The following is a 13,908-nucleotide window of genomic DNA, read 5'->3' as shown; positions in this document are numbered from 1 at the left end:
CCAAAGGAGGCTAGCCCACGGCACCACAAGATGCCTAGGACATAAAGATTTCCAGGCATTAGCCACCAAAAATACACCAGAGCGACAAAAGAGCCAAGTTACACTATTCTTTCGATCGACCTCAGTCCTAATCAAACAAACATGCATAAAGAGGTCACCTAACTCTCTAGAGTGAGAAGACCAATTTCAAGTCCCATCAGGGCATAGAAAATCAACCATTTTAATATGAAGAGAACTATTTGCATTCAAAATAACCGTAAAATTGTACTATTATAGAATAAAACCTCTTACTAACCAAGGGTCATATGGAACCAAACAACAATGGTCATTGCCAATAGAAAATCGGACCAAGGACCTCAAACTATCTCAAAGTTGAAGGATAGCCCTCCAACACCAAGACGAAGAGTTAGAAGCTCTGACCGCCCAAATACTTCGACCCCACAGACTATATGCCTTCACCCATACAACCCACAAAGATCCATAATGAATCAAGATAAGTCACAATAACTTCATGACATTAGCAACATTCCAAGAAGGAATACAAAAGTTCTAAACTTTTTTTTTAATATTAATTTTAATACATGTTTCTAAAAACAAGGCTTCTTGTTTATAAAATTATCCCATATAAAAATTTTACTCTCGCATTCTTTCTTAAATCTTTTCATTATTTATTAGTATTTTTATCATTAATTTAATTTATTTATTTATTTAGTACAATAATTATGAAAATAGGAGATCGAACCTCCGACTAGAGCATGTGCCAATTATCATTGAACTAAATTTATTTTCATCATTCCCTTTATTATGTATAAGACATAATACTCGTTTTAAATCAAATCATTCACTTTCCTATATCATAGTTTTTTTTCTTTCTTACAAATAAATAAAACCTAATCTTAGTGATCCCACCATTATTTACTCACATTCTACAACCTACCGTTTTGTTTAAGGAAGAATATGAGTCAACTTAAGCATAATTCATTCTTGTTCCAGATTAATTATATTTGTTTGACATAGAATATAAGTCAATTCGAATATAACTCAATAGAATAAGACATTAACTATAATATAAAATTAAAGTCGATGATTTGACACTTTTGAACTATTGAATTAAGGTCATGTTTATTTCCTCAAAAACGTAATCCATCAATGATAATTTGAAAAGTGAACCCTATTTGATTATGTTTGTTGTTGTTTACCGATGTTTTGTAAACATAATGAAATGTGGGGCCTATAGTCAAATCTGTAATTAACAAATGCAATCTGTTTATGGAGTTGAGGGTGATCAATCCAATTGTGCTACGTTCGAAGATTACTTGAGATCCACTAGTTTTACCATTACATATGTATTGTTACGGTTACAGTTGGAGAATTATGAATGTGCCACAGTTACTATTACATTTATAGATATCATTATTGATTGACCTTGAATGGTAACAGAAACGGTAAGAAAACTATGATATCATATAATGAAAAGTAAATAACTTCAATTATAATCAAATTACGTTTGCAGAATGTCTAAATAAACACAATTCAATTATGTTTGTAATTGAGGTACATTAGGATTGATCCAATATTTACCTAAATTTTTATCACAATAAAAATAGTATTTAAGAAAATAATAATTCAAGTAACCATGTCTTAGTCTAATTTTGCCGACTGGGTCACAAACAAAAAGGTTTAAAAAAAAAGGTAAAAAGAATATATAATAAATAGTTAGGGAAAAAAAACATGAGAGAAACATGAGCTAAATTTTTTTTTTTTTTTTACTTTTTTATTGTTTAGAGAGAAACTTTTTTACTTTCAAGGGTTTAATTTTAAACAAAAGCCGATTCAAACCACAATACCCTCACCAACCCACCCCCAAAAAAGTATTAGTATCAATACTAATAAATAAATAAATAAATAAGATTAATTTTTTAGAAAATAATAATTTAGATTAATTAAGCAGCCATTCATGCTAACCACAATCATTATTCTCTCTCTAGAAACATTATTTCCTGTGTAATTTCCATATAATTAACTAAATAATTAGTTAATTATAATAACATGGTAATTATATAACAGGCAACTTCATAAATTATTCTGCAACAGTTGGTTGGATTCTCTGACAAATTATTTTATTTTCTATTTTTTAGAAAGACTATCAGTTTCAATTAATACTACTGTTTTTTATTTTTTATTTTTTAATTTCAAACAATAAATCTAAGCTTATATTAAAATTAAAAGATAAGGTAGGTAATAGTGGTCCCCCCTTATTTTACATGAAACAATAATAATAATAATAATAAAATAATAATTAACTTCTCCGAGCATATTGTTCTAAACAAAGCTTGGTTTAATTTTTAAATATTTTTTAGTCAATTTGTGCGTTTTTAAAAAATGATATAACAGAAAAGAGATTTCTATAGCCCTCAATTTTAAGTTCGGTTGGATAACTATTTTGTTTTTTTTTTTTGTTTTTTTTTAAATTAAGCCTATGGATTACTTCCACATCCAAATTTCGTCTTTTTTCTTATCTACTTTTCACCAATGATTTAAAAAATCAAGCCAAATTTTGAGAATTAAAAAAGTAGTTTTTAAAAAGTTATTTTTGTTTTTGGAATTTGGCTGAGAATTCAACCATTGTACTTAAGAAAGATGCAAATCATTGGAAGAAATGTAGATGAAATCGGCTTAATTTTCAAAAACAGAAACAAAAAACCAAATAGTTATCAAACGAACCTAAAGGTTTAGATTTAGTTTTTTGTATTTTTTTTATTATAAGAATCAGTTAAATTAAAATGACAGAATATGTAAAGGCAATAAAATGTTACTTTTGTATTTTTAAAAAACTATTTTTGAAAGAAAAGTTTCAATGAAAAATGCATTTTTCCCATTTTAATAAAATAAAATAAAATAATTTACACCCTTTTAATTTTTAAAGTACATGCAATCTATGGTGTAGTCGATATTTGATGAACGACTCTCACCAATTTATATATATATATATAATTCTTTGTAATAATTAGAAAAATTCTTATAAATAAAAAAATTCTAAAAATATTTAGACTTTATAGTAAAATGTTAACACCCTTAGCACAAACTAGTTTACTAGGAAAGTATTTTTTAAAAAAAAACGGTTTGCTAAGAAAGTAGCCATTTTTTTCTTCAAAAGGAAACATTTTCCAAATCTTACCGCATATGTATTTTTAGTTTCACATTCAAAATATTTTGAAAAATCTAAAGTGTATTACAAAAAAAAAAAAAAAAAGATGGCTTTAACTGTTTATAATAAAATTGGTTAAAGTATCATTTTGGTCATCATAATCTCAATTAAAATGTGAAACCTTATGCTCCTAATTAAATGTTGAGATAACCGTTGAACATCCAACATATGATTTTCATGGCACCTATCGGTAATGAAACCGTTTTAGTTAAAATCTTTCCCATATCTCTTCTTCTTTTCTCTCAACGGTCTAAATTTAGCATTTCTCGTTAGTTTAATGTTGATTTTTCTTTTAAAAAATATATTATTTTATTTATAATTTATTAAAAAAATATATTCAAATGGTATATTTTCTTGCTATAAAATTATTATTATTTAACTAATTTTAATAATCATTAATTTTGAAAGACTAAATTCAAAATTTATTGAAAGGAAAAATTCAAATTATAGGACAAAATGGTATTTAATGGATAAAAATTCATTTTAAAATTGCAAAAGTACCCAAATTTAGAAGCTTCCAATATATGTCCATGAAATGAAAGGATAAGAGCCAAAACAGCAAAGAAAAAAAAAAAGAAAGGAAAATAATAATAAAATAAAGAAGTGGTTCTTCATTTGGTAATGTGAAAAGAAAATGTTAATTTTGCTAATTAAAAGTTGGAAGTCAAAGGCAAAGGGTTTTCAATGATAAGTGGTTACCATTATTTCAAACTGAAACGCCTTTCATGTTCTCTCTTTTTAGTGGTTGAGCACCAAAGTCCAATATTTTATGCCGCACCCTTTGAATTTCACATGTCATTCTTTTGTGTCTTTTCCAATCACATACTTTTTTACTAGAATATTATAGGGTATGAAACTATATATGAACAAGAATTTAATTTCTAAAGTTAGGGGTATAATCGTCATGCTCGTGAATGGATGTCGATGTTTAAATAAACTTATGTCAACTTGTCATTGTAAATATATCAAAAGTCCAAGAAATCAACATTTTTCTGATAACGATCAATTACATTGTTAAATTGACTGATATTGGTCCCAAAATTAGTCGGTAGGTCATTTAACTTATATTTTCACTAACATGTAACAATAATTAAAGATGGTAACTGATTCTTGAAAGTATGTGAAGTTTAGGATTTGTTTGGTAGAAAGAATGCGTATGGATAAAGTAACTAGTTGGAAAAACTATATATAGATTAATTAATGAAAAAGAATGTTCATAGATTGAGGCTTTTGTTTGGAATAATGAAATATTAGTACATGACTAATATATATATGTGTGTGTGTGTGTGTGTCTATATATTGAAGAAAAAAGGTTATCTAACACATGACAAAACTTATTAAGACATACGATGTTACAGGATTTTTAAAAATATCATAGATAAATGCAGAAAACTAAAGCTAGAACAAAACACAGAATTTGGTACTCCAATTCAATGTCATAGCACCTACGTGCCCATGGAAAAACATATTCACTAATATAAAATTAATCAATTACAACAATGTACCTATATGTAAATAAGCGACAATTACATTAACACTCGAATAGTCTAACTTAGAGAACGATCACTTAGACTCTCCCAAGTGTGAGACTCCCTCTCAATGAAAACTAGGCTCCCCTAAGTGTGAGATCCTCTCACCTTCAACATACTTAGGCTCCCCCTAAGTATAAGAATATTAGTGAATGATCAGTTAGGCTGCTCTTAAGCGTGAGACTCCTTCTCAAATGTAATCTTTCCACCTTCTTATGAATGTGCATTCACTTGAAGAACTTAGCTCCTCCAAGTTATAGAAATCCTTCTCGAGTAATGATGTCTTATGTTCCTCCTAAGATAGAGAATCTCTACGAAAATATTCAAGGAATGAATAAATCATCTCCCTATGAAAAAATATAGCAGGCCACAAAATCTGCATAAAAATCTTGTCATATAAAGAAAAAATATTATGCTGAACTTTTTGTTTGTCACGTTATAATATTCTTGACAATGTCACAACATATTGTAAAACATATCCAGTTTTATATGTAATAAATAAGTCAAACGGATTGTTATAAGGAAAGGCAAATATCGGTAGGAAAGAGATTTAGTGAGAAAAAAAGTTATAAACTAATGAGAGAAAATACACGTGGTAAAGAAATTCAAAATTAAAATTTGATATATCAACGAAATGATGAATTTTGACATTTTAATGTGATCCACACTTTTCAAACTCACTGCCTTAACCAATGAGTCTTTGCCAAACCATATGTTAAATTATATTTGAAGTCAATATATCATACTTAGTAAAATCATTTTAAATTATTTTTCCTATATGTTTTTGAAGTTTCATGGTCGTCAATATAATTTGTTTTACTAAATCTCTCTAGTATTAATGAAAAGTAGTAGTCAATAACATCAAATAAGATATAGTTTGATTTTCCACTTTTGATTTTTTTTTTTTTTTTTGTCTAATACGTTCTTTAAAAATTAGAAAATTTCAAATATTAATTGAATTATTAAGTATAATTTTAATTTTATGCCTAATAAATATATATATATATATATATATTTTTAGAAAATAAAAATCAAAGATTCAAAATAGATCACTACAAATAACATCTCGTGTCTTAAGAAAATTAAATCATTTGAGATGAGATGAGAAGAGAAGAAGCTTACTCTACCAAAGTTTTAGACGTAAAGGGGAGTCAGGAAATATCGATCATCTGATACATAATCCACACCGCCTCCTCAACATGTAAGATTTATTGAGACATTATTAAGCAGATTAACCACAAAATATGATAAATATTGAGTGAAGTAAGTTTACAAAAGCCATAAAAAAAATTTTGCATTTCAGGAATCTGTTAATTGAACACGACTCAAGTGGTCTCGAAACACCCACTTCAACGCACCAGCCTATCAACTTGGTTGGGAGATTAAGCCGATCTTCATAGTTTTTTTCCCTTAGTCTTGCTACAAGTTCCACTTACTTAGACATGCTTATAAATTGAATCTTAAATAGAGTCAACATCAACAAGAACTCACTAAACCAACAATTTGTTTCTAGCTAATTCCCATATTTACCACACAATAGAACAAAAAATATATATATATTTATGTTTTAGATTTGTGAGTTATATGAAGCTTAAAAAACCAACTAGACGTAATTTAATCTAAAATATTTGAGAGAGGACAAAATTTAAAAAGAAAAAAAAAACTTTAGTCCAAAGTAATTTAAATTAAAGCATGTAATTGGAATAATTGAGACTCAATGAGTAACCGTCAAAGTCAATAGTCCAATATCTTTTTTCTTTTTTTTTTTTAAATTCCTTTTATTCCTCTCCTTCTTCCCCAACCCGCCTCCTCCAATCTTGTATAAATCCTTTTTCAGACCCTCCATTTCTCCATGTCCATGGATTCATAGTTTCATCTTCAGAAACCCTAGCATACTCACCTCTGCAATTTCTTCCTTCCTTCCATTTTTCCTACAAATCACAAAAATGCTAGGCAAGAAAATGGTTTCCTTCAAGAAACTCGCCAAGAAAGTGAAGGTCCGAGTCGGAACCGAGACCGAAGCATCGCACAACGAGTGTTTGCTCACAGATCGGTTGGAATTAACTGAGGATCACGATTCTCATTCGCCGTCGTCTCCGACCTCAACGCCGACCGGCTCGTTCGCGATTTACGTCGGCGATGAACGGCAGCGCTTCGTCGTGCCGACGAGCTTCTTGTCTCATCCGCTCTTTAGGATGCTGCTCGATAAAGCGTACAGAGAGTTCGGGTTCGAGCAGAGGAATGCGCTTGTTGTTCCTTGTAGCGTCTCTGCTTTTCAAGAAATTGTGAGCGCTGTCGAATGCTGCAATGGCAGATTCGATTTCGGCGAGATTGTTGAGGAGTTTCTATAGAACAGACGAAACGCAGAGGAATATCAGTTCGCTAGGGTTTGAATCGTTTGACCCTTTCGGTAGCGAAATTCATCTTTTATTTTGTTGAAGAAACCGATGAGGATGATGCGATACGATTCGATTCGTTTGAATTCGGCCGATTTTACTGTTCGATTGGGTATGGAATGTGAATCTCTTGATCTCAAAATCCAAATTCATATCCAATTCGATTCGATGATCCATTTTTTCTTCGGAAGTTGTAAAATCAGAGCTGTAATTATGCGATGAAATTGAATTTGTAGTTGTAGTTTGTAATTAATATCATAATATGTATGAATGTGGTTGTTTAGGCAATTTGTCAAATTTCTTGATAGTGCAATTTTTTTAGTTCCCTACTTAGTAGGGCGCATCACTAAGTAAACATGAAACAACACTATAAACTAAACAACCTCATTCTCTTATCCTAATTGCGTCTTAAAGATAACAAAAATATACTCTACTCTTTATTTTTGTTTAATGTGACCTTAAATAGTAATGGTAGCAATAAATAGAACAAATTCATACTTCTCATAATCGGAGCAAAAGGATTGATCATTAGGCAGTGGACCCCACGTGCCAACAAATATGGCCTTAGTGTATTCTCTTATGTCACTTTGAATTAAATCATCGTTCATTAGTTCAATCAACACTTCACATCAAAATTTAGATTAAGTTATTGCCTCTATTTTTAACCAAGATAGTTGTAATTATCTTTATTTGTATTAATGAAATTTTGTTTAAAAATAAAACATATTTCACAAACACATAGTTAATGAAATAAACAGGTTAAATTAGAATATGAAGTTGAAGATATTATATATATATATAGGTTCAAAAAATCTTTAGAGAAATACAATTATATTTTTAGAAAGAGTAATACTCCGAGGCATCATCTTGCCACATGATAAGTTATGGTTGGATAGTTGGATGGAATGCACGAAAATAAGTGATGCCTGCAAAACATCTAAATATTTTTCTTTTAATAACATAATGAGACAAAATGAGGTGTTGTGGCTTTTTATATTTGGAGGAAAAAAAAGGCAAAGTGCAATGAACCTAGAGAAATATGTAGGAATCAATCAATGGAGGACTTTTTTCTTCTTCTCCTTCTTCCTTTTTCTTTTTTACATTAATGTTTTTCTCCAAATTTCAGAAGGGGGGTCAAAATTAAGGTTTTAGTTTTTATTTTTTTTTTTAAAAAAAAAAAAACTTTTGACAAACATACTTCAACGGATATAAAAGTTTGTAATATCGACTTAAAATTAGGGATTAATTTTTCCCATCCTACATACTATTAAAAAAAATCAAAAATTGTGTCTCTCAATCTATCTCCTTTGAATCGATGATCCATTTCAAAAAGGAAATTTAGCTTTTATATCCTTATTTTTTCAGGTATTTTAAGGGAATGAGTAATATAGTATTTCCTTTAAAAAAAAATACATCAATATAGTATTCCTAAGAATTATATAATGGAAGTTGATGAACTTTGTACTGGTAAATTCTTATATGTTCAATCCAACTTCAACATTTTTTATTGATAGTATATGTCTTAACCTTTAGATTTACCTTGATTTTGTATCTTTATTTTGTTTATTTGTTGTATTTGTAATATCTTTTTCTAATCTTTAGGAATAAGTTGTTGTAGATTCCATGTGCACCCTACTATAAATGGGTCACTATACTTCACACATTGATCAAGCAATCTAAATTAAAACTCAAATACTTTTATTTTATCTCGATATTAGAGTAATCGACCTACGTTGTCCAGTTTGTCTTCACTCTACAATTTATGTCCAATGAAAATTATTATGTCCAATAGCTCTGGCCTCCTCTCAAACATTTGTAATCTTGTCCCAGTTTCATCTTAACTTTACAAATTATGTCTGATGGAAATTATTATGTCAAATGGAAATTTCAAATCTTTGCAATCTTTCATGCTCACTCTCTCTTTGGGCACTTGGACAATTCAACCCCCACCCCTGAAAAATATCTTTCTCCCTCACCCAACACTCAATTTGCAACAACCCAAGAAACAACCGACAAAATTCAACCTACTGTTCCTCAACCAATTAATCGTGAGATTAATCCAACATATTTGCGATGGGAATACAGAGATCAAGTCTTAATTACCTTGGTTAATGCCACCTTCTCTCCCTTAGCCTTCTCCTATATCACCTCTACATCTACAGCTCGGGATCTTTGGCTTAGTCTTGAAAATCGCTATTGCTCCAAGACTTGATCTAGTGTTCTTGAACTTTGATTTGCACTATACACGGTAAAAAAAGATTCCACCAAATCTGTTGAGTAATATTTTCGTAAGGTAAAAATCCTCGTTGACCGACTCGTGGCTATCGGAGTTACCATCGATGGCGAGTAAACCTTATTGCATATTTTAAATGGCTTATCTGTAGATTACAACGTCTCTTGCACCTCCGTTCGTACTCAAGTACAACATTAACTCTTGCTGAACTTGAAGTGCTCCTTGATGTCGAATCAAAGACTGTAGGACTTCTCAAATCTGAGTCGGAGACGCTACCCACGATGATGGTCGCGATTCAAGCTTCTCTCCCTCTGGCAATCGCGATGGCAGAACACTCAATCGAGAAGAAGACGTCGGGAGACAATTTCGTGGTAGGAGATCGGTTGTACATTAATATTTTTAATACAACAATTATTAAAATGGATAATCAAACTACCAATCTAAAGGGAGGGAATACGTTATAGATTATCGCTCAACTAAGCTTGCCTTGACTAAACTAGTTAAACAAGTTAACCTATAATGATGCAACAACCTACTTTTAATTTTTAAAAATGGTGGCTGATTAATGAAATTAAATATTGCTTACATGTTGGTTTTGATAGTTATTGTCTCGTTGATAACCATCATTGAATGACATGCACCCTACTTTGTTATTATATTTTTATATTACTTTTTAAAATTTAATATTGAATTATATTTTTCAGTCAATTCCATTTATGAATCAAAATAATACTCTATAAATATAGATTCTTATGAGATATTTTTCAATTTATTTTTATGACATTTGCAAGTGTTGACAATAACTTGAACTCATTATCATTAAAGTCTTTATTATTTTCAAATACTAGTTTATTAAATTGAATTATCATATTTCAAAGGAATTAAAAAATCTTTTAAAAAGTTTATCTTCATTTCTAAAATTTAGTTAAGATTTCAATGATTGAAAATAGAGAATTCTACTTTAAGTAATTGTTCTCACAAGATTAGAAAATTGATAATAAAATTGTTATCATACATTAGATACCAAATAATTAAGTTCTTATTATTATGAATGAAGCAATTCCCTTCATAAATAAATGTTTTATGATTCTACAATAACACTTCCCCCCTCTTTTTAATATGTCAACGTGTGGAGCATTTTCATGAAATTCATAGGATGAAACAATTATTATCATTATTATTTTTTTCGGTCCTATAATGTTATTTTGACTTTAGGGATCTACATAAAACCATGGTCCCAGTGTTTTGTTTTTTTTTTTTTTTTTTTTTTTGAACAGTCAACCTCTTTTAATAGTTTAAAATTTAGATCGAAATTTTAGTAGGAAGAAAATTTCAATTTTCTTCAAATTTCACAAAATTTCGGAATTTCCATTGATGTTTTGAAATTTTCATCGTCGAATTTATTTATTTATTTATTTTTAACCATTTGTTATGCTAGTTCAACGGAAGTTTTTCTTTTCTCTTTTACCATTAAAAATATATATATTTTTAAGAAACCACATATTTTCATTCAAATCTTTTTCATTAAATTTTCACATTATTTCACCTCAAACTTCAATTGATGTAAATTCCTCTCATTTTGGAAATATCCATAGAAATATAGATATAGATAAAAATTTCAAAGAAAAATATGAATATTAATGGAAATTGATAGAAATTATTATAATTAGTAAATGAAATTTTGATTATAACTTAATTAGACTATAACTGACAATTTTTTTTATCACAATTTCTATAAAGTACAACATTTAAATGTCTATTATAAATATTTGTGTACATGTTATGCGATAGTAGAAATTTAAAAAAGAAATGGAAAAAAATTAAAAATAATATAAAGTTATATTTTGAGGTGAAATGATGTGAAAAATATAAATGTTTTATATTGTTAAAGAAAAAAACGCACATCATTTCAATTTGCGATGATATTGTTGGTGGAGAATCAGAGGATCAAACACTAGAGATCGAATCATATTGCATCAAATTAACATCAACATCAACACCAATTTAAGTTCAACTCCACGAAACAAGTTTCTTCGGAAGCCTCGTGCGAACACTAATCTTCCAAGAAGATTAACAAGCCCAAAGGCCGATCATCCAAGAAGATCAACAAGCCCAAAGGTCATCCAAGAAGATCAACAAGTCCAAAGGTCAATCGTTCAAGAAGATCAACAAGTTCAAAAGCCGATCATCCAAGAAGATCAACAAGCCTTAAAGTCGGTCATCTAAGAAGATCAACAAGCCCAAAGGTCGATCCACCAAAAAGATCAACAAGCCCAAGAACGATGAAGATCAACAAGTCCAAAGATCGATCGTTCAAAGAGATCAACAAACTCAAAGGTTTAAGGAGATCGACAAGCCCATCTAAGAAGATCAACAAGCCCAAAGGTCGATCCACCAAAAAGATCAACAAGCCCAAGAACGATGAAGATCAACAAGTCCAAAGACGATCATTCAAAGAGATCAACAAACCCAAAGGTTTAAGGAGATCGACAAGCCCAAAGGCCAATCATCCAAAAAGATCAACAAGCCAAAGATCGATCCTCCAAAAAGATCGTCAAGCCCAAAGTCCGATAATCCAAGAATATCAACAAGCCCAAAGGCCGATCATCCAAGAAGATCAACAAGTCCAAAGGCTCAAGAAGATCAACCAACTTAAAGTTTATAGTTTATTTTGAAAGCATCAAAATCCTATGTATTAGAGATTGTACTCATTCCCACAAAATTAATACAAATACAAAGTTCAAGTTCCATGAAATAAATTTCTCTTGAAATCTCGTGCAAACAGACATGATGCGAAAATTGAAAGCTAAAAATTGAGAATAATTGGAAATTAGGAAAAAGTAACACATAGAAAAGAGTTAATATGACATTGGCATATGAAATTATAGAATTATGTGTAATCATGACCATAAAATTGAAAAATTTGAACTCAACGGTTAATTTTAAACAAAAAATCAAAATTTTCTCAAAATGTCAAAATTTCGTCAAAATAGAAGGAATCATAATATTCTCGAAATTTCATCGAAATTGGGGAAAAAACGAAATTTTCCATAATCAAGACTTCGATGGAAATTTTAAACTATGCTTATGTTTAATGTTATGCTTTTTACATCCTTCTTATATTTAATGTTATGATTTTTCTATCCTTGTTAAGTTATGTTAGTTTAAATACTATGATTTTTCATTTTTGTGTTTACTTATTTTATAATAAATAATTTACACTTATTTTATATGCAAATATTTCATATTCTTTAATTTTGCAATTAAATTTCAGTATTTGATATTACTTTGTAGTTATTTTTCCATTTTTTAAAATTTTTACCCTCGCATCGACAATTGAGTAAATATTTTACAATTATACATCTAAATGTTGTCTTTATAGAAATGAATATTAAAAATTGTCAATTATAGTCTAATTCAGTCACAATCAAAATTTCGTTAACTAACTACAACAATTTTCATAAAAAAAAAAAAAATCAAAATTTTCATCGATATTTCAATAAAATCGTGACCTCAATATTTCCATATACTACATATTAAAAATGCTCCCATAATGATGCAAAATTATTATTTTAATCAATTCTAATAAAAGTGCTTTTGTTTTTGGTTTTTAAGGGAAAAAACAAACTTAAATAATCAAAACTTAGAGAATCTTAGTCACAACAGAATCACACTCTTTAATAAAGATCGCCCGATAGACAAGGGAATTAACAAAACCATTGTGGCAACTAAGAGTGACGATTAGCAATTTTCCCAAGTGCTTACCATACTCATAATAAGAGTGTTCAAATCATCCGACAATCTGAACAATCCGAATCACCCAATCCAAATTATAAAGATTAGGTTAGATTCGTTCTAATTTTGGGTCGGGTTGAATATTTTATATTTATTTAGGATTGGGTTGAGGAGAAAATAGCCAAAATGGCCCAAAATAAAAGGCACAAATGAAAAATGAGTACTATTTTGAAAATCAATGAAATTTTGACCTTTTGTTTATGTCATCATTGTGTAAAACTACCACTTTAACCCTAAATACATTATTCTTCTATTTTCTTAATTTTGTAGCTTTTTTTTTTTTTTTTGCATTTTTCTTTCTACATTTCTTCTTCCTTTTTCTTTTGTTCTTTTTTGTGCATTTCTTCTTTTTTTCCCTTTCTGTGTTTTTTTTTTTTAACGTTTCTTTGAATCAAATATTAAACATAGAGTATATAACATTAAAGCATCAAACATCAAGTGAATCGAGCATAGAGCATACGACATAGGACCTACAATACCGAGGATCGAGTAGCATGTAACTAGTATATAGTATAGAGCATATAACATAGAGCATATAGTGTAATGCATCAGGCATGAAGCATCAAGTATCAAGAATTGATGATCCAGGATCGAGGATCAAGGATCAAAGATTGGGTAGCATGTAGCTAATATATAACATAGATCATATAACATAAAGTATAGAGTGTAGAGCATCAAGCATTAGCATCAAGTATCAAGGATCGAGGATCGAGTATCAAGTATCAAGAAAACTTATAAATCACATCA

General features: G+C 29.4%; 1 protein-coding gene across 1 annotated transcript; it reads left to right on the top strand.

Moving 5' to 3' along the window:
• Positions 1–6,453: 6,453 nt before the first annotated feature.
• Positions 6,454–7,460, top strand: LOC120074370 (auxin-responsive protein SAUR50). Its single transcript, XM_039027466.1, has one exon. The coding sequence runs from the start codon at positions 6,684–6,686 to the stop codon at positions 7,086–7,088; it is 405 nt and encodes a 134-aa protein (XP_038883394.1). The 5' UTR covers positions 6,454–6,683; the 3' UTR covers positions 7,089–7,460.
• Positions 7,461–13,908: the final 6,448 nt, after the last annotated feature.

This window comes from Benincasa hispida, chromosome 3, assembly GCF_009727055.1.
Source record: "Benincasa hispida cultivar B227 chromosome 3, ASM972705v1, whole genome shotgun sequence".
NCBI lineage: Eukaryota > Viridiplantae > Streptophyta > Magnoliopsida > Cucurbitales > Cucurbitaceae > Benincasa > Benincasa hispida.
Note: the sequence above shows the minus strand (reverse complement) of the source record. Positions and strands in the feature narration are given on the sequence as shown.

Bases quoted from the DNA above. Each gene is read 5' to 3' on its own strand.
- LOC120074370 (XM_039027466.1), top strand. From the start codon at position 6,684: ATGCTAGGCAAGAAAATGGTTTCCTTCAAGAAACTCGCCAAGAAAGTG.